Source organism: Ascaphus truei, chromosome 12 (genome assembly GCF_040206685.1).
Source record: "Ascaphus truei isolate aAscTru1 chromosome 12, aAscTru1.hap1, whole genome shotgun sequence".
NCBI classification, from domain to species: Eukaryota; Metazoa; Chordata; class Amphibia; order Anura; family Ascaphidae; genus Ascaphus; species Ascaphus truei.
In genome coordinates, this window is record NC_134494.1 from 40,712,237 (window position 1) to 40,737,308 (window position 25,072).

At 49.7% G+C, this 25,072-nt stretch overlaps 3 protein-coding genes across 19 annotated transcripts in view; 2 read left to right on the forward strand and 1 right to left on the reverse strand.

Annotated features, from left to right (window-relative positions):
• Window positions 1-3,231, reverse strand: part of ATG13 (autophagy related 13) — a 34,866-nt gene extending 31,635 nt beyond the window's left edge. For 5 of the 15 annotated variants that reach the window (XM_075567497.1, XM_075567492.1, XM_075567486.1 and 2 more), the window contains exon 1: window positions 2,400-2,843. The gene's annotated coding sequence lies outside the window, so the exon portion shown is untranslated. The other 10 variants (XM_075567495.1, XM_075567491.1, XM_075567494.1 and 7 more) reach the window with 7 other exon arrangements.
• HARBI1 (harbinger transposase derived 1) lies at window positions 2,089-6,688 on the forward strand. Of its 3 annotated transcripts, none has more exons than XM_075567503.1 (3): window positions 2,089-2,266; window positions 3,928-4,688; window positions 5,884-6,688. In XM_075567503.1, exons 2-3 carry the CDS (start codon window positions 4,019-4,021, stop codon window positions 6,255-6,257), a joined length of 1,044 nt encoding a protein of 347 aa, XP_075423618.1. In that variant the 5' UTR covers window positions 2,089-2,266; window positions 3,928-4,018; the 3' UTR covers window positions 6,258-6,688. The 3 variants fall into 3 exon arrangements, with proteins under 3 accessions (XP_075423618.1, XP_075423616.1, XP_075423617.1); XM_075567501.1 differs by lacking the exon at window positions 2,089-2,266 and adding an exon at window positions 2,429-3,232; XM_075567502.1 differs by lacking the exon at window positions 2,089-2,266 and adding an exon at window positions 2,429-3,184.
• Window positions 6,689-14,818: 8,130 nt separating this feature from the next.
• AMBRA1 (autophagy and beclin 1 regulator 1) overlaps window positions 14,819-25,072 on the forward strand; it is a 37,689-nt gene continuing 27,435 nt past the window's right edge. Inside the window, 4 exon segments of the mRNA XM_075566688.1 lie at window positions 14,819-15,021; window positions 21,128-21,339; window positions 22,844-22,902; window positions 24,177-24,360. Coding sequence (XP_075422803.1) covers window positions 21,205-21,339; window positions 22,844-22,902; window positions 24,177-24,360 — 378 coding nt within the window. The 5' untranslated portion in view covers window positions 14,819-15,021; window positions 21,128-21,204.

Consider the following 25,072-nt stretch of genomic DNA (forward strand, 5'->3'; position numbering starts at 1 on the left):
CACTGAAATGCCATTTTCTGCACTCGCGTCTTAAGTCGGTACGGTTGGAAGAAATCCCGCGCCATGACATGGGTATTCCGAGGTATACAACGCGTGAAGTGTTCGAATAACGGCCGCTGCATCTGTAGGTTAGCCTGAGTAAGGTTCTGTATTGCTGTGTTTCCGCATCAACCGATCTATTTGACAGAGCTAATGTTATCGTCTGTCACAGTCCAGCATTTTATAGCACAGTGAATCAGAGTGTTTAAGAATTTCATTTCTATAAATCGGAATAGTTAAAGTGGACTAGCGCTCCACCTTTGACCGCTGGACGAATTATAATCTCTTTATTGCTGGCTATGGTATTTATAGCAATCTTTCACTATACGTCAAGGAACTTTAGAACGATTAAATTGAACCAAGCTGCAAAAGGTGGAGATGGCGGGATTAGTGGTTTTTGATATAAGCCACCCTTAAAATGAAAAGGTGTATTGTCATTTTGTTGGAGTGAAACAAAAATCTTTCAATTTGAGATTACGTTTCAATTTAAACCATTTAACCCGCCAGTGAAAAATCACTAATAGTGCGAGTGGGTACAAAGGTTAAAGACGTTTCAGGGAAGTTTCAGCAGGAGGTCAACACACGCTTAGATTGAAAATTGCCGCTTGCGCGGTTGGCACGGCAGCTTTTGTGACTTGGCGTGTGTGCGGCCACCCCTCCCGATAGGTTTTCTGTCCTGTGTGCACCTTGTCACCTGCCGGTAAATGACTGGGTCACTAGCAGCGGACTGACTAGTAGTCGGGCTTGTGGTCAGTCCTGCATGTGTGGATTCTAAGCTAGGATCACGGAGACTTCCACAACCCCGAAGCCAACAGTATATTCCCTCCTGCAGCCAATAGTATAACTCTCCCCCCCACCCCCCCGCAGCCAATAGTATATCCCCTCCTGCAGCCAATAGTATATCCCCTCCTGCAGCCAATAGTATACCCCCTCCTGCAGCCAACAGTATACATCCCCCTCCCCCCTGCAGCCAACAGTATACATCTCACCCCCCCTGCAGCTAATAGTATACATCTCCCCTCCCTGCAGCCAATAGTATACATCTCCCCCCCCATGCAGCCAATAGTATACATCCCCCCCCTGCAGCCAATAGTATACATCTCCCCCCCACCTGCAGCCAATAGTATACATCTCCCCCCGCTGCAGCCAATAGTATACATCTCCCCCCCCCTGCAGCCAATAGTATACATCTCCCCCCCCCTGCAGCCAATAGTATACATCTCCCCCCCCTGCAGCCAATAGTATACATCTCCCCCCCCTGCAGCCAATAGTATACATCTCCCCCCCCTGCAGCCAATAGTATACATCTCCCCCCCCTGCAGCCAATAGTATACATCTCCCCCCCCTGCAGCCAATAGTATACATCTCCCCCCCCTGCAGCCAATAGTATACATCTCCCCCCCCTGCAGCCAATAGTATACATCTCCCCCCCCCTGCAGCCAATAGTATACATCTCCCCCCCCTGCAGCCAATAATATACATCTCCCCCCCCCTGCAGCCAATAATATACATCTCCCCCCCCCTGCAGCCAATAATATACATCTCCCCCCCCTGCAGCCAATAATATACATCCCCCCCCCCTGCAGCCAATAGTATACATCTCCCCCCCCCCTGCAGCCAATAGTATACATCTCCCCCCCTGCAGCCAATAGTATACATCTCCCCCCTGCAGCCAGTAGAATATATATCCCCCCCTGCAGCCAATAGTATACATCTCCCCCCCCCTGCAGCCAATAGTATACATCCTCCTCCCCCTGCAGCCAGTAGAATATATATCCCCCCTGCAGCCAATAGTATACATCCCCCTCCCCCTGCAGCCAGTAGAATATATATCCCCCCCTGCAGCCAATAGTATACATCTCCCCCCCCTGCAGCCAATAATATACATTCCCCCCCTTGCAGCCAATAGTATACATCTCCCCCCCTGCAGCCAATAGTATACATCTCCCCCCCCCTGCAGCCAATAGTATACATCCCCCCTCCCACTGCAGCCAGTAGTATATATACCCCCCCCCACTGCAGCCAGTAGTATATATATATCCCCCCCATAGCCATAGTATAGCGCTGAACCTGTGAAACCAACTCAACTGTGGCAAGTAACACAGATCAAGAAGCTTCCTAAAGAGTGCGACAATACACTCAACAAGAGAACTTGGAGTAATGAGGCTCAAGCCTCGGTATCCAATATCACCACTGACAGATTTAATCTGTCAGTCAGAACAGAACGGTCAGTATACTCTGCGACCCTTATATTCGTTTTTTCGGAATTTGCTTAGTTTATTTTTGAGCCAGGTCACCTCTATATTTGTATAATCACTTCGGGGGGTGTAAATTGTCATGTGTAAGTGTGTGTCTCTCACCGCTTCTCATCACCGAGCAGGCGGTTCGGTTCCTCGGTACTCTGGTTCCGTTGGTGTTGGATCTCTGGCACCGGAACTCGGCCTCGGTTACAACTACAGTACGAACGATACGTGTGTCCAGTTCCTCCCAGGTCTCCCCGGTGTCACAGGCCCCGGGCCTCCTCTCCCCCCGGGCCTCCTCTCCCCCCGGTGTCACAGGCCCCGGGCCTCCTCTCCCCCCGGTGTCACAGGCCCCGGGTCGCGGTTACCTCCCCGGTGTCACAGGCCCCGGGTCGCGGTTACCTCCCCGGTCTCCCCCCGGTGTCAGAGGCCCCTGGTCGCGGTTACAGCCCCGATCTCCGGCCCCGGTGTCACAGGCCTCGGGTCGCGGTTACCTCCCCAGTCTCCCCCCCGGTGTCCTAGGCCTCGGGTCGCGGTTACCTCCCCAGTCTCACAGGCCTCGGGTCGCGGTTACCTCCCCAGTCTCCCCCCGGTGTCACAGGCCTCGGGTCGCGGTTACCTCCCCAGTCTCCCCCCGGTGTCACAGGCCTCGGGTCGCGGTTACCTCCCCAGTCTCCCCCCGGTGTCACAAGCCTCGGGTCGCAGTTAGCTCAGGAGCCGCCATTACTGTTTGTTTTCATGACGCGATGTCCGGACAGTAAAGCGAGTCCCGCCTCCGCATATTCCACACACAGTATAATCCTCCCAAATCCCCGGGTATACCGCGCACACTGGCAGGGACTGAGTCATTCTCCGGCTCCTGTCCTTTGGTATACCGCGGTGCGCGGCCAGTGTCCGGCTGTGAGGTGGGGAATGTGCTGCTCCGAATAATAAGGCTCAGTCTGTGCTGACAGGTCAGAGTGCAAGTGTGTGTGTGTGTGTGTGTGTGTGCAACAATATGCATAGTGTGTTTGTGTGTGTAACAATGTGTGTGTGTGTGTGCGCGCAACAATATGCATAGTGTCTGTGTGTGTGTGTGTGAGTAACAATATGCATAGTGTGTTTGTGTAACAATATGCATAATGTGTGTGTGTGTGTAACAATATGCATAGTGTGTGTGTGTGTGTGTGTGTGTGTGTGTGTGTGTGTGTAACAATGTGTGTGCGTGTAACAATATGCATAGTGTGTGTGTGTGTGTGTGTGTGTGTGTGTGTGTGTGCAACAATATGCATAGTGTGTGTGTGTGTGTGTGTGTGTGTGCGTGTAACAATATGCATAGTGTGTGTGTAACAATATGCATAGTGTGTGTGTAACAATATGCAGTGTGTGTGTGTGTACACCGAAACGTTGGATCATTGTGACTGTTTTTAGTCATTTAAATACTTTTTTGCATTAACACTTTTTTAGCATCCTTTTTGGTGTGCACGACATCCCCCTTTTGCCATTCTTACCAGTACCCTAACTGTAGCATCCGTGCTTTCACTGCCTTTTTTATTCATGTCCCCTCGGATTAGGGGCATCCCAAATTGCATGTTCTTGATCTTCTTCTTTTTTGTTTACTTCCTGGTAAAACATGTTATAAATAAATAAATGCATTTCTCACTTGTAGATATCCCCACTGTGCAATAACACACAATACTTATCAAGTTCGCTGTGGGTGCTGGAACTCCAGGGACCTGGGCTGAGAGCCAGTCACAAATATGGCTGTCCCCATCGCGGTTCTGGACTGTGACCTCCTGCTGTATGGCCGCGGGCACCGCACGCTTGACCGATTCCGACTGGACGATGTCACGGACGAGTATTTGGTTTCCACTTACGGCTTTCCTCGGCAGTTCATTGACTACCTGGTGGATTTGTTAGGAGACAGCCTGTCCCGACCCACCCAGCGCTCGCGAGCCATCATCCCAGAGACCCAGATCATGGCAGCACTCGGGTTCTACACCTCCGGCTCCTTCCAGACCCGCATGGGAGATGCCATTGGAATTAGCCAGGCTTCCATGAGCCGCTGTGTCACCAATGTCACAGAGGCCCTAGTAGAGAGAGCCTCCCAGTTCATCCGCTTCCCGCGAGAGGAGGGGTCCGTGCAGCGGCTGAAGGATGAGTTTTACGGGCTGGCTGGGGTACCGGGGGTGCTGGGAGTGGTGGACTGCACCCATGTGACTATTAAAGCTCCTAATGCAGAGGACCTATCGTACGTTAACAGGAGAGGCCTACACTCTCTGCACTGCCTCCTGGCATGTAATGCTCAGGGGGTCCTGCTGTGTGCGGAAACCCACCGGCCTGGCAGCATACAGGACAGCGGAGTGCTGCATCAGTCTGACCTGCGCTGCCTGTTTGAGACAGACATGCACAAAGAGGGCTGGCTGCTGGGTAGGTCAGATACAGCAGTGTTACCCACGGGTGCATCAAACTGAGTTAGGGTTCCCTGCAGGAAAACAAACCAAAATGCCACCTCCGTGCTGTTGATGAAACATTTTGTGTTGCATTTAATATAATAACTCTAGTCTTAATATACTTTGGCTAAAGAATTGAACTAAATGACCCTCGCTTGTAAACAGATAAGTCTTTAACTATATAATATATAATATGTCAGATGTAACACGGGGCGTTTAGTCTCTTGTTCTGTATATGAGGTCACAATCCCAGCAGCGTTCCTTTTGACACAGTATATATGATGTGGTGGATTTGGGTTCTGAGCTTAAAATGAGCTGTGTGTGTTCATCACAATAGCACCGCAGAAACACACTTCACTTTCTAAAGCAATTTCGTAGGTACTCGCCTGTTGATAAAGTGAGGTGGTGCGTCAGCGATTACATCATATGAATAGTTCTCATAAACATCATCACAACCGTTGGGGGAAAAGATATTGAAAATAAACAGACAGAGCTGCCCAAAACCGTTCGTGAAATTTATAACGGGAAATACAGTATTTGTTTCAGGATAACTCCAGCAGTAACGGGTTAGAAAAGTCTAATATTCGATGTAGCAAAGGCATTAATACATGTAGGGTTTGTATTTTCTAGAGCTGCGGTACCCAGCCTTTTTTTTACACCCCCTGCTACAAAATATTTGTTCCGCAAACATCTAATTAATCTTGTTGCCTATACTTTATAGGTAACAAAACTGTGTGAGCGATCCCAGGCAGTACAGTGTCCTGGGCCCGTGGGGGGAACACACGCTTAATAAGGCCCCCAAACTGCCCCTCTGTGTGCTATGGGGTATAGCTACAGTATCACTCACTGCGGGAGCTTCCAAAGTCATGCCCCACAATGCCTTGCTGCTGTGGATGCAAAGCATTGTGGGGAGTGATTTGGGGAGCTCCTGCTGTAATTGAGAGCTATCCCACCCATGCTAAGGTGAAGTTTGGGGCCTTACTAAGTGCGCAGTCCGCATACGGGCTCAGGAACCCGCTATAATGCCTGGGATCCACCATTAAAGATTTTTGGGGAAATTGCTGGTCTAGAACATACAGTAGTTGTCGGGAAGCTAAGAAATGGAAACGGAGTGATTGTCTCTGTAAGGATAAAGCAGAAAGCGCTCACCCCTGGTGTGTTTTATTTCACAGCGGACAATGCTTTCCTCCTCCGGCCGTGGCTAATGACCCCGGTGCAAATCCCCGAGAGCCCCCCAGAATATCGCTACAATATGGCGCATTCGGCCACGCACGGCGTGATGGAACGCACGCAGCGGGCCCTGCGATTGCGTTTCCGCTGCCTGGACGGCTCAACGGCCACCTTGCAATACTCCCCCGAAAAGTCCGCGCAGATCGTGCTGGCGTGCTGCGTCCTCCACAACATTGCGCTGCAGCACGGGCTGGATATCTGGAGCGAGCCCGTAGCGGCGGGGCTGGAGCCCGAAGAGGAGTGCGGGCACATGGAGGCCACGGAGTCTGAGGCGTATCGAATGCGGCAGGAGCTCATCCTCACCCACTTCAACTGACACTGGGACGAAGGCCACTGATCTCAAGGAAGCCGGGGCTACTGGCTGAAGTCTGATAGCCACTATCGATTTATTAATGGGCATTCAATTAAAAGAGACAGTCGCACACAGCGGGCAAAAAAGAACTTCTTTTTAAACAACGTCTCAATGTAAGGCTTCCCCAAGATTCAGTCAGCCCTTGCAGTAAAATGTTAACTTATTTCCTTACTGGTCGTTTTTTTTTCTCTTTTCTTTGGAGAAGTTTCATTTGAATGTTATCCGGTGAGGATTTGTTTTTTTTTCTCCTTTATGCTAATGGCGGCAGAATAATGAAACAACGGGGGGTAAAAAATAAAATAAAGGTCTGCATCAACTGTCACATTGTAGTTACAGCCGATTACAAACAGTCTTATCTCGAGAGATTGGTTAAAATGATTAAAAATATGTATTTACACATGTCTCATTTTGTTTTAAACCAGTGTCGTCCTCTACATTTAAGCGATCAGGCTGCTTTAAAAAAAATGTTTTGCCTAAACCGGGTCTGATCGGGGACCCGCGCTGGGTCCGGAGATCCTTGCAGTTTTTTTTGTGTCCTGTTTTTGACGCACGAAACCACAAATATAGAGGGTAGAGAGGGCGGATATCCTGTTGGCCGCTGGATCAAGGCCATATTGTTTCTCCAGTTTGCCCCATGGACGGGGTCGGACCAGGATTTGCCGTTTCGGACACGTTTCACTTAAAATTACAAACGATAATAATACGTGGGATTGCAGCAGCTTTAACAAATTATAAGTCACAGTCTTTGTTGATTTTGGTAGTAGGGGGGACTTCCCCTTTAAATGTTCAAAGCCACGCAAGAATGTGTTGAACTAATTACAGTGATATATTAATAGATTAATAATTAATAATACCTTAATAAAAAGCAGGGACGTTGAAGTATTTTTAAAGTGTGTATATAATGATGCCTTTTTATGCTGTCTACGGACATGGTTTCTTTTGGGCTGCTGAAGGTAAAAACATACCAACTCCATGTAGCTTTTCAAATAAAACATTTTGTAAGCAAACAAATAATGACATCTGGTGTCCGAACCCACCAGCCTGTTCTCTGTCTCTGCAACTCGCCCCTTTCCTTTTATATGCATTTGTGTATTTAATACGGCACCAAAATGAACGTTACCTGTCACAGCAAGAACATGAACCTGAGATCACTTTGTACAGATATTGTGCGATGTCTTCTTCATCATTTCACCATATTGCTGCCTGTCCGTGATTGTTTAATTGTGCAGTTTTCTGGATTTTTGTATAAAAATTAACATTAATATACAAAATGAATAACAAGGATTTATTTCTTGAACTTTTTATTTAAAAACTATATACCGGTGTATATATTTATTATTTTTTCTTTAAGATGTCAGTGTTATATGTTTTATGTAATCTATATTACTTCTTTTAAATGGTTATACATAACTAACTATAACCCCAAAAAACGTCCCAAAGACAATAAGGAATAACAAAAAAATACAAACAAGGAATACAATAAATACATAAGGAAAACAAATAAATGCAATAAATAAACACAAATAAGGAATACAATAAATACATAAATAAGGAAAACAAATAAATGCAATAAATAAACACAAATAAGGAATACAATAAATACATAAATAAGGAAAACAAATAAATGCAATAAATAAACACAAATAAGGAATACAATAAATGCATAAGGAATACAATAAATAAATACATAAGTGTAACCCTTATTCCCTCCCCCCCCCCCCAATCTCGGATAGGGTCTCCTTGGGAATCTAGTGATCAGGCTACGTGTCTTAGTGTGGTGCGTACCTGCTGGCAACAGGGGGCCCATAGTCTCCCGCGATGACATGGGGAGAACAGGACAGGCTTCTGCGGTTGTGCCTCCGTCTCTCTTACTGGTGCAGCGCCTCCATCTCCTGCGGCCCCCAGCTGCATGGGGTGTAGTATCTACAAGTGAGTATTCCTTCCCCTCCTCCCGATACACTTCACTCTCAGGCAGGAGTATAAGTAAAAGTGCAGTCTTTATTGGTCTTCTCTATTCAGCAGCCAGATCACACAGCAAGCTGTCTTCCTTCAGGATGTCCCTGACCTCACTCCCGGCCTAGGGCACCAAGAGTGGGTCGTGCTCTTCCCCTATCCTCTATACAGGATAGGCGGTATGGGGTGCACCCTCCCCCCGTAGGGAGGCCTCCAGCCTGCCAATCCTGGCAGCTCAGTCTGGGTCACCCTTGTCCCTCTCACTCTGGGGACAGACTCAATTAAATAGGAAGTCGCAGTTCACTAAGTTGCTCCAGCAGGTACCACCCCTGTGTCTTCTGACTGGACACAGAGCCTGATGACCTGCCTTCACTGACTCACTGCACTGCCTGAAGTTGGGAAAACCCATGATAGCTCCTGGCAAACCTGCCCTTATGCAGGAATTACTGCCAGGAGGAGGGCAGACCTATAGCCCAAACCACACAGGGTTACATAAGGAAAACAATAAATAAGGAATACCATAAATAAATACATAAGGAATAGAATAAATACATAAGGAACACAATAAATAAATACATAAGGAATAGAATACATACATAAGGAATAGAATAGATAAGGAATACAATACATACATAAGGAATAGAATAGATAAGGAATACAATAAATAAATAAGGAATACAGTATAGCAGGGCTCCCCCTTGAGTCCCTTTACCTCCGTGGGGCTCGCAGGTGCCAGCGGCAGAGCGCGCGCATCCGGTGGTTGCTGGTGAGCTGCGGAGGGGGAGAGCTGCAGTCGGTAAGGCGACGGAGTCTCCGGAGGCTCCCGTGACAGGGCGCCGCAATGTTTGGTGGGCGCGCGCATGCGCGGAGGTTCATGCATGCGCAAAGAGATTGTGGCGGCCATTACAGATGCACACAGGCGCAGTGGAAGGACACGGCTCAGAGGGGAACTACAACACCCAGCAGCCACTGGGGCTGCAAGATCACCTGGCTATGCTTAGCCAATAGGACTGCCAGAATCCCCTGCTCAGAGATGGATACATTTGGTGCGCTGCAAGCCACGCCAGTTGGAGCTGGGACAAGGAAGGGGGAGGTTGTGTGTGCAGGTGTCTGTGGCACCTGCACTAGGCCAGATATCCCCTGTTAGGCCCCAGCTAGGCCCCGACTCCCACATAGCTGGTGGTTGCTATAGGGACTTGCCCTTAGACAGGGACACTGTCCCGCTTAGCACTATCAGTGTCAGGGACACAGTGAGACGCCGCACGGTGACTGCGGTCCAGAGCCAGACTATAGAGACAAAGCTAGGACGCGGCTGCACTGGCCTTAGATGATCTGGGACCAGATCACCCATCTATAACAGAAACTCTCTATGGTGGGACAGTCCATGCGGGATCCACCCAACGTAGAGTAGAGGCTTCACGGTTCAGCACTTCGGATCCGTGGATCCCATCTTCACACACCCGGCAGCTACCCAACGTATCACGTGCACCAACTCAACACTTTAGTGGGGCAGCGCTGTCTCACACATTTGGGTGGGTTGGCTCTTGGGGGACACTGGAATGGTCCGGTGCCTGTAGCACCTCAGTACATTGGGGTAACCCGCCCCCCCCCCGGTGTGGACACGGTGTTAGGGAGGCACGGTGAGGGGTTATTGCCCTGCGAGGTCTGTGAGGGTGTACCTATGAGGATCGCTGCAAGGCTCCGCACCTTGGACGCGTCACGCGACGACGACAGCTGTACGCGTGCAACTCAACCTCCATTCGCGCGGAGGAGTGCATCCGCGGACCTACTGCCTGGTGCCATTCCTCCTAGGGAAGGGTCTTACCCCCTGTCTGTGCCCGAGACAAAGGCCACGAGGCAATATATCCAGGAGAATCTCCAGATGGGGTTCATTCGAAAATCTTCGTCACCCGCTGGTGCGAGCTTCTTTTTTGGACAGAAGAAAGATGGTTCTCTCAGGCCGTGTATAGATTACCGTGGCCTCAACAAGCTATCAAGAATCGCTACCCTTTACCGCTGATAGCTGAACTCTTTGATAGGCTACAAGGAGCTACTATTTTTACCAAGTTGGATCTTAGAGGTGCCTACAACTTGGTAAGGAGCCGGCAAGGAGACGAATGGAAGACGGCCTTCAACACTCGCGATGGGCATTACGAGTACCTGGTCATGCCCTTTGGCCTCTGCAATGCACCCGCAGTTTTCCAGGACTTCGTGAACGAAATTTTCAGGGATCTGCTGGACCGACATGTAAACGTGTACCCGGACAACATCCTCATTTTTTCCAGATCCACCCACGAACATCCAGGGCACGTTAGGCAAGTTCTTCAGCAACTGAGGGAAAACAACCTTTTCGCTAAACTAGAGAAATGCCAATTTTCTCAGACTTCCACTTCCTTTCTGGGCTATATTATCTCCGACACTGGTCTCGCTATGGATCCTGTCAAAGTCAAAGCAATCATGGATTGGCCGTGTCCATTGTCTCTCAAAGCTATCCAAAGATTTCTTGGGTTCGCCAATTACAACCAGAGATTGATCCAGAACTTCTCATCAGTAGTTGCACCCATTATGGCGTTAACCCAAAAAGGAGCCGACCCGGCGCACTGGCCTTCTGAGGCCATCAGAGAGTTTGAAAAATTAAAGAAAGCCTTCTCCTCCGCACCCATCCTGGTACACCCAGATCCTTCACTACCGTTTACGCTCGAAGTCGATGCCTCCGACGTAGGAGCAGGAGCTATACTCTCTCAGAGAAAGAACCCTCAAGCACGACATCCCTGTGCGTATTTTTCAACAAAAAAAATTCTTCCGCAGAAAGGAACTACAACGTAGGGAATCGTGAATTCCTCGCGATCAAGATGGCCCTGGAAGAATGGAGACACCTTCTGGAGGGTACAGAAATTCCGGTCACTATCTTGACCGACCACAAGAATTTATTGTACATTGAGGGTGCACGTCGGCTTGGGTCACGGCAGGCAAGGTGGTCCTTATTTTTTACCCGCTTCAATTTTATAATTTCCTACATTCCAGGGTCAAAAAACATAAAGGCTGATGCTCTTTCCCAGCAATTTCTAGTGGAGGACAACGCTGTGGATCATCAGGAAACTATCCTCTCCCCAACCTGCATCCTGGCAGCCAAAACCTTTGACGCATTGCCGGACATCACCATAGCTCAACGTAACATCCCAGGGGGACTCAGGGTTACGAAGGGACGATTGTTCACGCCACTGAAATTCCAGAGGAGAGTGATGGAATGGGGTCACGCATCCAAAGTAGCCGGTCATCTTGGTACAAGGAGTACGACCGACCTCTTGGAGTGCACCTTCTGGTGGCCTAACATGTGCAAAGATATAAGGAGTTTCGTCGCTACATGCGCCCAGAATAAGACACCTCGCAACAGGCCACCAGGCCTCCTCCAACCACTACCCATCCCAGATCGTTCATGGACACATCTCTCAATGTACTTCGTCGTCGAGCTACCCAGCTCTAGGGGAATGGATACCATACTGGTAGTCATGGACCGTTTTTCAAAGCAGACGCACTTCATCCCACTTAAAGGCTTTCCCAGCGCTCCCAAACTGTCGGCGGTCTTCGTCAAGGAGATTTTCAGATTACACGGCACTCCTCAAGTCATAGTGTCCGACAGGGCATCACAATAAATTTCCAGGTTCTGGAGGGCATTCTGCAATAGACTGGGCATCTCACTACACTTCTCATCTGGGTACCACCCACAGACCAATGGTCAAACAGAAAGAACAAACCAGTCTTTAGAGCAATTCATACGGTGCTTTATCTCTGATGCCCAAGACAATTGGGCGGATCTACTCCCTTGGGCAAAATTTTCTCATAATAACCTACGGAATTAATTCTCGCAGCAATCTCCATTTTATGTCAATTATGGGTTCCACCCTTCAGCACTCCCCTCCGCAGTTCCCAGATATGGGGTCCCTGCTGCGGAGGACAGGATCCAACTCCTCCAGGAGTCATGGGAGAAAATCCAGCAGAATTTGAGACATGCCGGTGCATTGCAAAAAAAGCAAGCAGATCGTCACAGTCGGAAGCCTCCTGATTACTCCCCGAGACAAAGAGTCTGGTTGTTTACTAAGAACATCCGCCTTAAGGTATCGTCTACCAAACTGGCGCCTCGGTTTATCGGACCTTTTCTGATTACGGAATCAATCCTGTAGCCTACCGGCTGAAGCTGCCGAATACTATGAGGATCCCCTCCGTGTTTCATTCCTCCCTTCTTAAACCCTATCTGCAGGATCCCCACTCCACCAGCCGGGACGTACCCCCTCGACCTGTCCTCGTGGAAGGCCAGCAGGAGTTCGAGGTACCAGCCATCAAGCTCAATTCCAGGCTATCCAGAGGTGGACTGCAATACCTCATCCATTGGAAGGGTTTTGGCCCCGAAGAGAGGGAATGGATTCCACACAGACAGGTACACGCCGCCAGGCTAATCCGAGCCTTCCACCACTAACACCATTCGAAGCCATCCATGGGTCGTCCGGAGGTCTCCCCTGAAGGGGGGGGTACTGTGAGGATCGCCGCTAGGCTCGGCTCCTTGGACGCGTCACGCGACGTCAGCGGTGCGCGAGCAACTCAACCTCCATGTGCGCGGAGGAGCGCATCCACGGAGGCACGCCCCCGGCGTGGTCGTGCTGCGTCCACGTCCATCAATGACGTGCCCGCTCCGCACTGCACGCCACCTACGCACGCGCGCCATGCAACAGCCAAACTGAGGATCATCGGCTGCCTCCTCACCCGAGTCCAATCCAGGTTCCTCCTATCAGTCTCCTGCTATCCAGTGATGTCATTCTGTCTACCCTTCCTGATTGGTGATTTCCCCTTTAAATGCCTTCCTGTTTCACTTGCACTTTGCTGAGCATAAACTAAAGGTTTGTGTGCTGTGCTCGTTGCTTGAAGTCTGTCTGTTTCAGTGCTTTGTCTGAACCTGTGCCTTGACCCTTGCTTGTACCTGGACCCATCTCTTCTCTAATCCTGAACATCGGCTTGTCTTTGGATTCCTGCTCTCTCCTCTCCCTGACCACGGCTTACGGATATCGACCATTCTTCGCTCTCCAACCCCGGACCATGGCAAGTACCACGACATACCCGAACTTTCCTACCTTGACCCGGCTTCACGACTGACTACACACTCCGGGCCCGGCTCCGTGGTTGTAGGGCGGCGGTTATATACATCCCCACCTCAGCCCCGCGGTCTAGTCCTGTTTGTGGTGCGTGCAGCATGACAGTATCTTATTCTCATTATTGGTTTATGATGTGTATAGTAAAACTGTTATGCTTTTACACGTGTGCATTCTTTATTGTCCTGTAATGGGGTCATTCCACATAGTAGAATCCCATTACTGGAGGAGGCGCTACCGAGCGATCACTCAAGTATATCCCAGGTTCCCAGCAGCGGAGACTCACACCTCCTTTACGTCACTGGTAAAGCACCACACATATACCCTAGCCACACATCTCCCAAGGGGTGGGCGAAAGTGCGCTACAACAATAAATAAGGACTACAATATGTAGCCTTGTGTGGTTTGGGCTATAGGTCTGCCCTCCTCCTGGCAGTAATACCTGGGTAAGAGCAGGTTTGCTAGGAGCAATCATGGGTTTTCCCCACTTCATGCAGTGCAGTGAGTCAGTGTCATCAGGCTCTGTATCCAATTAGAGACGCAGGGGTAGTGCCTGTTGGAGCTTGCTTAATGTACTGCAACTTCCTATTTAGTCAGTTGGTCTCTACCTTTGAGAGAGACAGGGTACCTGTGCCAAGCTGCCAGGGCTCTGGTAGGCTTGAGGCCCTCCCATAAGGGAGTTTGGGGTAACCCCATACCTCCTATCCCACCAGGGGATAGGGATTAGAGCTGGAACCTCTCTCGTTGCCCTCGACTGGGAGCTGTGTTCAGGGACATCCTAAGGGGGAGACCTGCTGTGATCTGTGCTGCTAAAGAGGAAGATCAAATATAGAAGCTGCTGCATTTTACCTATACCTCCTGCCTGAGATTGAAGTATATTGGGAGGAGGGGGACGAGTTCTTTTGCAGATACTTCACCCCACACCACTGGGGGGGGCTGCACGAGATGGAGGCGCTGCTCCTGTAAGTAGAATTCAGGCACAACCCCAGAAGCCTGTCCTGGTATTCCCCTACAACATCATGCGGGAGACCTAGGGCCCCCTGTTACCAGCAGGTATGCACCACCCAGACCGATGTGACCAGAGCAGTATTTCCCCTAGGAGACCCTATGTGAGATTGGGCAGGGGAAACAGGGTTACAAATAAATTAAAATCCTCATTACGTGAGAAACCACTCTTACTCTAGCAGGGGCTGGGGGGACAGGGGCTGGGGGGACAGGGGCTGGGGGGACAGGGGCTGGGGGGACAGGGGCTGGGGGGACAGGGGGGACTGGGGGGACAGGGGCTGGGGGGGACAGGGGCTGGGGGGGGCAGGGGCTGGGGGGACAGTTCACTCGGTGCTCCGCTGCTTTGGCTTTATGGGGGACGCTGTCCCCTCTGATTGGCTGCAGTATCGATGTCCTCGGGTATCCGCGGCTCGCGCCTGCGATCGCCGCTCTCGGCTCTCTCCTGCTCTGGTCTGGCGGCCGCCATTGCCCCGGTCGGTTGAGGTTCTCGGTGTTCAGCCCCGCGGCCCTGGCCCTGTCTCCTGTGACTCTAAGGGACACCTCCCACCCTGCGCAGGACCCCGGAACTGCGAGTGACCGCCAGGACCGGGCCTCCCCCGCACACGCAGGCCGAGCCCCGGGACCGAGAGGTATAGACCGGGAGTGTATGTACCGGGCCTCCCCCGCGCACACACAGGCGAGCCCCGGGCCCGAGAGGTATATACCGGGACCGGGAGTGTATATACCGGGTCTCCCCCGCACACACAAACAGGCCGAGCCCCGGGACCGGGCACGAGAGGTACATACCGGGACTGTATATATAACGGGGCCTCCCCAGTACACACACAGGCCGAGCCCCGGGCCTGAGAGGAATATACCGGGCTTCCCCTGCACACACAGACCGAGCCCCGGGCCCGAGAGGTATAGACCGGGAGTGAATGTACCGGGCCTGCACCACCTGAGAGGTGTGTAATGGTATCGGGTGTGTATATACCGGGCCTGTACTGTCTGAGAGTGTTATCCTGGTATTGGTGTGTATATACCGGGCCTGTACCGCCCGAGAGGTGTATCCTGGTACTGGGTGTGTATATACTGGGCCTGTGCTGTCTGAGAGGTTTATACCGGGCCTGCACCACCTGAGAGGTACTGTATGTCTGTATATACTGTGTATCTGTATGTACAGGGCCCGCACAGCCCAAGAGGTGTCTCTGTATATACTGGGACTGGGTTAGTGTATGTGTGTAATATATATATATCTACACACTCACTGGGACCGGGCATATATCTATATACACTGCATCGCCCAAGAGGTGGGTATCTATAGCTCTGTATATATCAGCACCGGTGTCTATATATACATATATGCAGTGGTTGACAAATCACCAAAAAAATCACTCGCCACCTAGTACCAAACGTGTGCTGCTTGGGCCAATATTTACTCGCCCGGTGGTTAAATCCACTCGCCCTGGGCAAGCAAATGTATAGGTTTGTCGAACACTGCATATATGTATCACACACACTCCTCTCTCGGACAGGGACTCCTTTCCCTAATATATACTTTTATGTTGAAGCGTTTATTCCTATTTATAACATGCGTTACCAGGAAGTAATACATAGTTACCTCTCGCTTTCACACGTCCTGGGCACAGAGTTATAATAATGACAGATACATGGTTACAAATACATAATTACATTAAGTGAGCAGGGTTATCCATTATATACAAGACATTGCATGCACAGTAGAGATTATGCCACATGTATTACGGCTGGAAAGCGCTATGTACATGGATGGTGCTATATAAATAAAGATATAGCGCGCACACTGAATTTCAGGCACTCGCAGCCATTTGTTTAATCATAACCGTTTTGGCTTCTGTATAAGATGAACCCTTGATAATTAAATGACTATTTTCTATAAGTCCTGTGAGTGCATGAATTTGTCACTGTGTGTTTTTTTTAAATCTAGTTTCAGATGCACCTAGGCAAGTTCCTGTGTGTTTAAGTGGCTGTGTGTGTGCCACTAACACACGGTAGATAGTAAGTACACCTCAGCATAGCGACTGTCATAAAAAAGCGAGCGCTCGAATCGTAACAATAAAATATAAAAATACTTCACCCAAACCAAATTGGAAAAAGGAGGCTCAGCGTTGCAATGATGGGAGGCAGAAAGATTATATTGAAACAACCATTAACATCCAATGTTTTGGTCCCACTGTGAGATCTTCCACCCAGGGGACCTTCCAGTGTTGTTTTTTTCTAATTTGGTTTGGGTGGTGTATGTGTTTGTATTCTTTGTATAGAGATGGACACCTGTGTATATACAGTGTGTATCAGTTTATATCTGCACCGGGGTGGGGGGATATATATCTGTACTTGTTGGCATGGGGTGGTATATCTAACTGAATATACTAGGAGGGGGGTGGGGGGATATCTGTATATATTGGCACTGGGTGGGGTATGGTATTTCTATCTATGTATCCAGGCACCGGGGACGTGTATATAGCTAGCAGTATATCCTGGCACGAGGGACGTGGATATCGCTAGCCGTGTATCCTGGCACCGGGGACGTGTATATAGCTGGCTGTGTATCCTGGCACCGGGGACGTGGATGTAGCTAGCTGTGTATCCTGGCACCGGGGACGTGTATATAGCTAGCCGTGTATCCGGGCACCAGGGACGTGTATATAGCGTGACGTGTGTATATAGCTAGCCGTGTATCCAGGCACCAGGGACGTGTATATAGCTGGCTGTGTATCCTGGCACCGGGGACGTGTATATAGCTAGCCGTGTATCCAGGCACCGGGGACGTGTATATAGCTGGCTGTGTATCCTGGCACCGGGGACGTGTATATAGCTAGCCGTGTATCCAGGCACCGGGGACGTGTATATAGCTAGCCGTGTATCCAGGCACCGGGGACGTGTATATAGCTAGCTGTGTATCCTGGCACCGGGGACGTGTATATAGCTAGCTGTGTATCCTGGCACCGGGGACGTGTATATAGCTGGCTGTGTATCCTGGCACCGGGGACGTGGATATAGCTAGCTGTGTATCCTGGCACCGGGGACGTGGATATAGCTAGCCGTGTACCCCGGCACCGGGGACGTGTATATAGCGTGACGTGTGTGTATATAGCTAGCCGTGTATCCAGGCACCAGGGACGTGTATATAGCTGGCTGTGTATCCTGGCACCGGGGACGTGTATATAGCTAGCCGTGTATCCAGGCACCGGGGACGTGTATATAGCTAGCCGTGTATCCAGGCACCGGGGACGTGTATATAGCTAGCCGTGTATCCAGGCACCGGGGACGTGTATATAGCTAGCCGTGTATCCAGGCACCGGGGACGTGTATATAGCTAGCCGTGTATCCAGGCACCGGGGACGTTTATATAGCTAGCCGTGTATCCAGGCACCGGGGACGTGTATATAGCTAGCCGTGTATCCAGGCACCGGGGACGTGTATATAGCTAGCCGTGTATCCAGGCACCAGGGACGTGTATATAGCTAGCCGTGTATCCAGGCACCGGGGACGTGTATATAGCTGGCTGTGTATCCTGGCACCGGGGACGTGGATATAGCTAGCCGTGTACCCCGGCACCGGGGACGTGTATATAGCGTGACGTGTGTGTATATAGCTAGCCGTGTATCCAGGCACCAGGGACGTGTATATAGCTGGCTGTGTATCCTGGCACCGGGGACGTGTATATAGCTAGCCGTGTATCCAGGCACCGGGGACGTGTATATAGCTAGCCGTGTATCCAGGCACCGGGGACGTGTATATAGCTAGCCGTGTATCCAGGCACCGGGGACGTGTATATAGCTAGCCGTGTATCCAGGCACCGGGGACGTGTATATAGCTAGCCGTGTATCCAGGCACCGGGGACGTGTATATAGCTAGCCGTGTATCCAGGCACCGGGGACGTGTATATAGCTAGCCGTGTATCCAGGCACCGGGGACGTGTATATAGCTGGCTGTGTATCCTGGCACCGGGGACGTGTATATAGCTGGCTGTGTATCCAGGCACCGGGGACGTGGATATAGCTAGCCGTGTATCCTGGCACCGGGGAAGTGTATATAGCTAGCCGTATATCCCGGCACCGGGGACGTGTATATAGCTAGCTGTGTATCCTGGCACCGGGGACGTGTATATAGCTAGCTGTGTATCCTGGCACCGGGGACGTGTATATAGCTAGCTGTGTATCCTGGCACCGGGGACATGTATATACCTAGCCGTGTATCCCGGTACCGGGGCCGTGTATATAGCTAGCCGTGGATGCCGGCACCGAGGACGTGTATATAGCTAGCAGTATATCCTGGCACCGGGGACGTGTATATAGCTAGCAGTATATCCTGGCACCGGGGGACGTGTATATAGCTAGCCGTGGATGCCGGCACCGGGGACGTGTATATAGCTAGCAGTATATCCTGGCACCGGGGACGTGTATATAGCTAGCAGTATATCCTGGCACCGGGGACGTGTATATAGCTAGCAGTATATCCTGGCACCGGGGACGTGTATATAGCTAGCAGTATATCCTGGCACCGGGGACGTGTATATAGCTAGCAGTATATCCTGGCACCGGGGACGTGTATATAGCTAGCAGTATATCCTGGCACCGGGGACGCGTATATAGCTAGCCGTGGATGCCGGCACCGGGGAAGTATAGAAAAAACAGGGCCCGTCTTATTTTTTGTTATTTTGCAGAAAAATCACTCCATATTCATGAAAATGTGCGCAATTCTAGGTCTGTCTCAGCAGATTATGATATTTAATATTTTGTTATCTAATAAATATTCTTTGGGCTTGGTTGACAGCGTGATGACCTCATCAAGTGCATAGTTACAGCGTGGTGTTTAGCGCAGAGGATAAGCGCGTTACAAAGCGCTCAGCCATAAAATGTTTCCTGATAAGGGATGGTCGCTAGTAGGACTGAGGAATAACTCGTTATCGATGTTATGCGATCAGACAGCGGCGTTCTCGTCTGTGGCGCGGGTGCCAGCAGGAGGGGATTTTGAACCCTTCTTTGAATTTAAACTTTACAGTAATCTTAGTGTTTGTTAGATTAGCGTTTAACACCTTTTTGAGCTACGAAGGAAAAACTCCTAATTGTTGTTCCCGCAGCGTATCTGGTTCATACGGACACAATTAACACACATTCCCAGCACGCTCTGGTTTATTATTATTGAAGTATTTACACTTTATACTTATTACTTTATATGTTTTGTCAATAAGATGTAGCATTGGGCACCCCTGTCTTTTGTTTGTATACATACTTACACAATACAGTAACATCAGCGGTCTACATTGTGCTTCTTATATTGTGTTAATCTACAATACAGACCTACAATTATGCACATTTGCAAGGGGATTGGGCGAGAGAAATATATAAGATATGATGAAAATCAAGAGGGGATCTCGTTTTTTTCCTGAACGGGGGGGGTGGGCTATATACACTCTTAAGCACTCTTATACATGCTCTAGAACGGGGCCTGCACTGCCTGGGAGGTGTGTGTGTATGTGTCTGTCTCTCAGACACAGATCTCTCATGGTCAGCGTACTAAAGTAATAAGTTTTGCCCTTTAGGAAGACCTGAGTGCCATCTTGCTTCCTCTTCGTTGTGTGTAAGTGTATAAAACAATCAATAGGTGGGCACTCACAAAACTCTGTTAGGTGGCAGGGGCTCCGTGTGCTGGATAATGGTATATAGAAGAGGCTGACACTCACTGGACATTGTAGAAGATGAGTTATTTAATCACACAGATCAACGTTTCTGTCCTCGACTGAGAACATAAATGTCGATCTGTGTGATTAAATAAAATAATCTTTTACAAAGTCCTCCCGGGAGGTTATATATCGGAACCAAGTCTGTACCATCTGAGAGCGATTTTATATAGTGTGTGTTTCTATATCTTGTATAAATGGAGACCAGGGAATGCGTTGCAGCGTATAGATTTATCACTCTGTGTATCGGAACACTGGAGCTGTGCTTCACATACAATAGGACTGTAAGTTCTGTGGGGCAGGGACTTGGCAGAAATGTTTCACCTCTCTGCAGAATGACAACGGTTACAGGGAGACACTGCTGTGTTTCCATAGAAGGGGAAGACACAACCTGTTACTCTCCTGGGCCTGAGGCACATACACAGTTGCTGCTAGTTGTGTAGGAAGCTGCTGTTTCCACTCTTGTCCTCTTGGTGTAAAGTCTTCCTCTCTCTTCTCTTCATTGGTGTATTGCACTGGCTCCCTGTTATCCTCAGACCTGGTGCTCCCCATGCTGCAGGGTGGAGGGCTCCTAATGTCCCGACAGCTGCTTTCTGTTCCTTGCACCCATGCTGGATTCCCCGTGAGAGAGACACGTTGTGTTGACACAAGTTTCTGTTGTCTTTATTTGCTGCCTTACAAAGAGTTTCAATTCCTCATGTCCTTTTACTTCTGGTTTTTGATGCCAAGAAAATGTCCTGTTTGTCCTAGGCTAGGGATGAACACGAGTCTGATTTACTTACACTAGTGCAAGACACACACACACACACGCACACGCACACGCACACGCACACACCTTTACAAATTGTGTTCTTGGGATGTTCATATAGAACTTTGTAGCTCAGCTTACAAGGAATTGTGGATTTGCATTGGCAGTTTCTCTTTGCTGTAGCTCAGCTTCCATGTACAATACCAGGCGTTCTGAGAATAGAAGATTGATTAGCTGTTTTCTCTTTATCTGTTGCGTGTTTCTCCTATGTCGTCCTTTGCTCCAGGCTCCCATGAAGACCCTGCACTTGTATGTGAGTTCCCGCGTCTCCTGAGATCTCGCTCTGACCGTGCCGGCGGGACCATGAGGGTAGTTCCCGAGAAGAATGCTGTCCGGATCCTGTCGGGCCGGGAGCGGGGAACACAGGCGCTGGGAGCCCAGCGGCTCCTGCAGTGCCTGGTGGAGGATAAAACCCGCTTCATGAAATGGGAGGGAAAGGTGAGGAGGGGGTATGAAGGTTTGGGGAAGTGAGAGAACGCCGTTCACGGGACGCCAGTGGAAATCCCTACTTTGATCTGCTGGCATCTAATGTTGTGTTTGATGCATCTGTCCATGTAAAAGAGCTTGGGTTTCCTGCAGTACGTCACTTATTAGTGTATGCAAAACAGCCAGTACCAGCTCTTGGACAAGCACTGGTTAAGAAGCATTGAATGTGTATTCAAAAAATAAGCGGGTCATTTGAAAAGGCGTAAGTACCGCTTAGATCTGCTGCAATGCAATAAGGTGAGAGCAGAGGAGAGCGCCGAGGGGGTAATATGTGCAGCCAGCACAGGTAGTTCGAGGGAAGTAAAGATGTTACCGACACGTCGTCACCAGGGATTGAAGTCGTCCGGTGGGGAGTTTCTGCTACTCCTTGCGGTACCGTCTCTGCTTCAACGGGCCGTCGCTGTAGCAGGCGCATGATGCAGGCAGATCAGTACTGACTGGAAGGACGTATCCAATCGGGAAATGCCGGGCAAGAACGAAGCAAAGGATTGGTGGGACTGCAAACCCGAAAAAACGTGGAACTCACCGGAATTGAGAAAATAATACAAATGGATTGGTTAAACAAAAAGAACGATTCCTGCGTTCCTCCCAATAATGTATTGGTTCCATAGTAAAGTACACTAAACAACAATACAAACAGGACAGGGATTTGCAGTCCCACCAATCCTTTGCTTTATTCTTGCCCATCACTTATTAATGGATCTGGCATAAACCAATCAGAATGGTCCCTTCAGCATAGCCCATATACCCTCTTTCATACAGCATGGGACTCGCCCACAGAATCGTGTAACATGGAACCCCCCCTCCGGCTGAGGCTCTTATTACAAATGTACCAACATTCCCTCATCCGTGACAACTAATGTATATCCCGTCCAAACTGCATCTCATGGGGGAGTTTATTTTACACTTTTTAGGGGTTTCTGGTTTTTTATTCTTACATTAGGGTTTCCAACGGATCATTTAAACCCCAAGTGCAAGAGAGGCGTGTAACGCATTGCAGGCAGCAGTAGTCCCTCTTGTTTTAGGATTAGCGAGACCTACCTCTAATGCGACAGAAGGGGAATCGCCGGTGAGGTTTAGGGAAATAGGTGGGGCAGTGTTAGATCCGGTTACTGTGTAAGATGTCCTAGAGATCCTGTAGGCTTCTATCACCGGGCCCTCTCTGTCCCGCACGTGCTTTTTGGCTCACAGCTTGTGTTTTGTTGTTTGGAATTCGGTTCTCGGGTACAGAATGAAAACTAAACAGCAGCCTAGAAGTCAGACTCCCAGGACCTAAATGTTTCAGGTTTGGAGCCACAAAGAGACCTCTTATGGATAAGCTTTGACTGCAGAATGAGACCACTGATGGTAGGAGGAGTGAGCCTGCCTTCTGATGAGGGGAACTAGACAGACCTATTTCAGAGCCCTGCTGCACCGTGCTGCCGTAACAATCTGGTCTCTCATGTTTATCTTGCAGAAGGTGGAGCTCCCTGACAGCCCGCGCTCTACGTTTCTACTGGCTTTCAGCCCAGACAGGTAAACTCCCTCCGCCTCCCCTGCCGCTTCCTGACGGGCGTGTCCGTGCGCAGCCGCAGTGTCTCCCGGCAGAGCTGCATCTCTGAGCGTCACACTCCGTGCGCCCTGCCAAGAAGCTGCAGGGAACACACTGCCTCATAATGAGTTCAGCCTAGTCACAGGAGCAGCGTTCAGGCAGCGGGGGCTTGAGGCACCGTCCGTCTTTCTGACATACGTCACTGTACGGCCTGGCACTTTACTGCAAAGGGACATGGCCAGGTGCCTGGGTATAAAGAAAATGACGAGGGTTGATGGAACGCAGAGCTTTTGTTTTAAATGTTTTTAATTGCTATACTTGGCGTACAGGAGTACGTTGATGTATATCTATTTGTATAGCGTCATCGATCAACGTACGGAGCTGTTCCCAAAAGAAACATTGAGATACGGGGGAATTTAATACTATACGTTCATCAAATGGAAAAGCAGAAGATGGGGCTGGGGGAATAATCGCTGCCCTGTAGACCTTACTAAGTCAGTGATGGCCACCAACAAGTCAGGTTTTCAGGATATCCCTGCTTCAGCACAGGTGATGAAGTCTTTGAGCCACCTGTGCTGAAGCAGGGATATCCTGAATACCTGACCTGTTGGTGGCTTTTGAGAACTGGTGTTGGCCGCTCCTGTACTAAGTGCAGTTTGTGTTGGGGCCAAAGCAGATCAGTGACCTGTTACAGGGAGGAATCGGAGGTCAAAACGTGCAGGAAGTTTTTATTTTTAGTAAACTTTTTTTAAATTTTTTTTTTTTTAAATGTTATCGCCATTGTAATGAGGGGTTAGATTTTTCTCTTCGCTATTCCCATGTGTGATGTCACGGCGTTGAGCAGGACCGTTGCAGTGGCGCTGTCTCCTCCCTTCTTATTGCCCTCGTGGCTGGGTGAGCTAAGGGTAAAAGTGGCACGTAATTGCCGTGCCCGCCCCAATCAGAACCCGCTTCCAATTGAAGAAATATTTCCTTCGTTGAAAAGGAACGCACAATATTCTGCCTTACGGTTCACCCCCTTTATTTGTTTATAACCACGTCCTTTGTGCGAGGGTGCCAAGTAATCAGATTGCAGCGCTTCGCGTGACTCGCATTCCGTTGTTACAGAGACATGAGGGATAAAAGCTATTCCGAGTTGGCAGTGGACAGATTTCCTGGTTGTCCTCCCAGTTCCCGACGCGTTCTTGTGTCGCCCACACGCAGCGTTTTTCAGTTCTGTGTCTCTGTATTCCCAGTAACCCTCCGTCCCTTCTCCCAGGACACTGCTGGCGTCCACCCACGTCAACCACAACATTTACATCACGGAAGTGAAGACCGGGCGCTGCATCCATTCTCTGGTGGGACATCGACGCACTCCGTGGTGCGTGACCTTTCACCCCACCATCCCGGGGCTCATCGCTTCTGGCTGCCTCGATGGGGAAGTTCGGATATGGGATTTACATGTAAGTGTTGCTCTACCATAACATCCCCCCCCCCTCCTCCCCCATCCCTTCCTCCCCTCCCCTCCACCCTTCAATTACTGGAAGGAATGCATTGCAAAGGGTTAAATCAAAACCCCGGTGAAGAAGCCCTGAAACGCGACAGATGGGATGTTTGTGTTCTCCATGGTCCATACACATCACTTTGTTGCCTAATGGGTGATTCTTTAAGCTGTGATGTACGGGCACTATCGCAAGTAACCGCAGAATGACCGTAGTGGCGCTTCCGAGCGAGCGTGCCAAGGTTGACGCAATCACTGTTTGATTATTAACCCTCGTAGTTTTTGAAATTTTGAATGCTGGATATCGCGCGTTGCGCTGTGTGCGCGTTGCGCTGTGTGCGCGTTGCGCTCCTTGCCTGAACCAAGCTGTTCTTTCTTCCCATGCAAATGTATTGGGTTGACGTCTGATTTCATTGTTGCTTAAGCAGCAGTTCTCGTCCCGTTGTACTGTACTTTTACTGTAAGGCTCAGGCCAATCCATTCGGCAGAGAGCGTGAGATCCGCCCTTTCATATCCCAGGAGTGTTGGGCAATTTGGGAGTGACTTGTATTAAGCTGCGTTCATTGCAGCAATAAAACATCATTAGGTGCTGTTGTTTTCTCTCCACGAAGGGACTAACATAAAATAAAAGGGCCCGCTGAAAGACGTTTGGATACGTTGTATGTGTGTTCTTT

What these genes read in the sequence shown, in the direction of transcription:
- HARBI1 (XM_075567503.1), top strand. Translation starts at nt 4,019, where the DNA reads ATGGCTGTCCCCATCGCGGTTCTGGACTGTGACCTCCTGCTGTATGGC. An exon ending in CAAAGAGGGCTGGCTGCTGG is followed by an intron (nt 4,689 to 5,883) that starts GTAGGTCAGATA and finishes TTTATTTCACAG; the next exon opens with CGGACAATGCTTTCCTCCTC.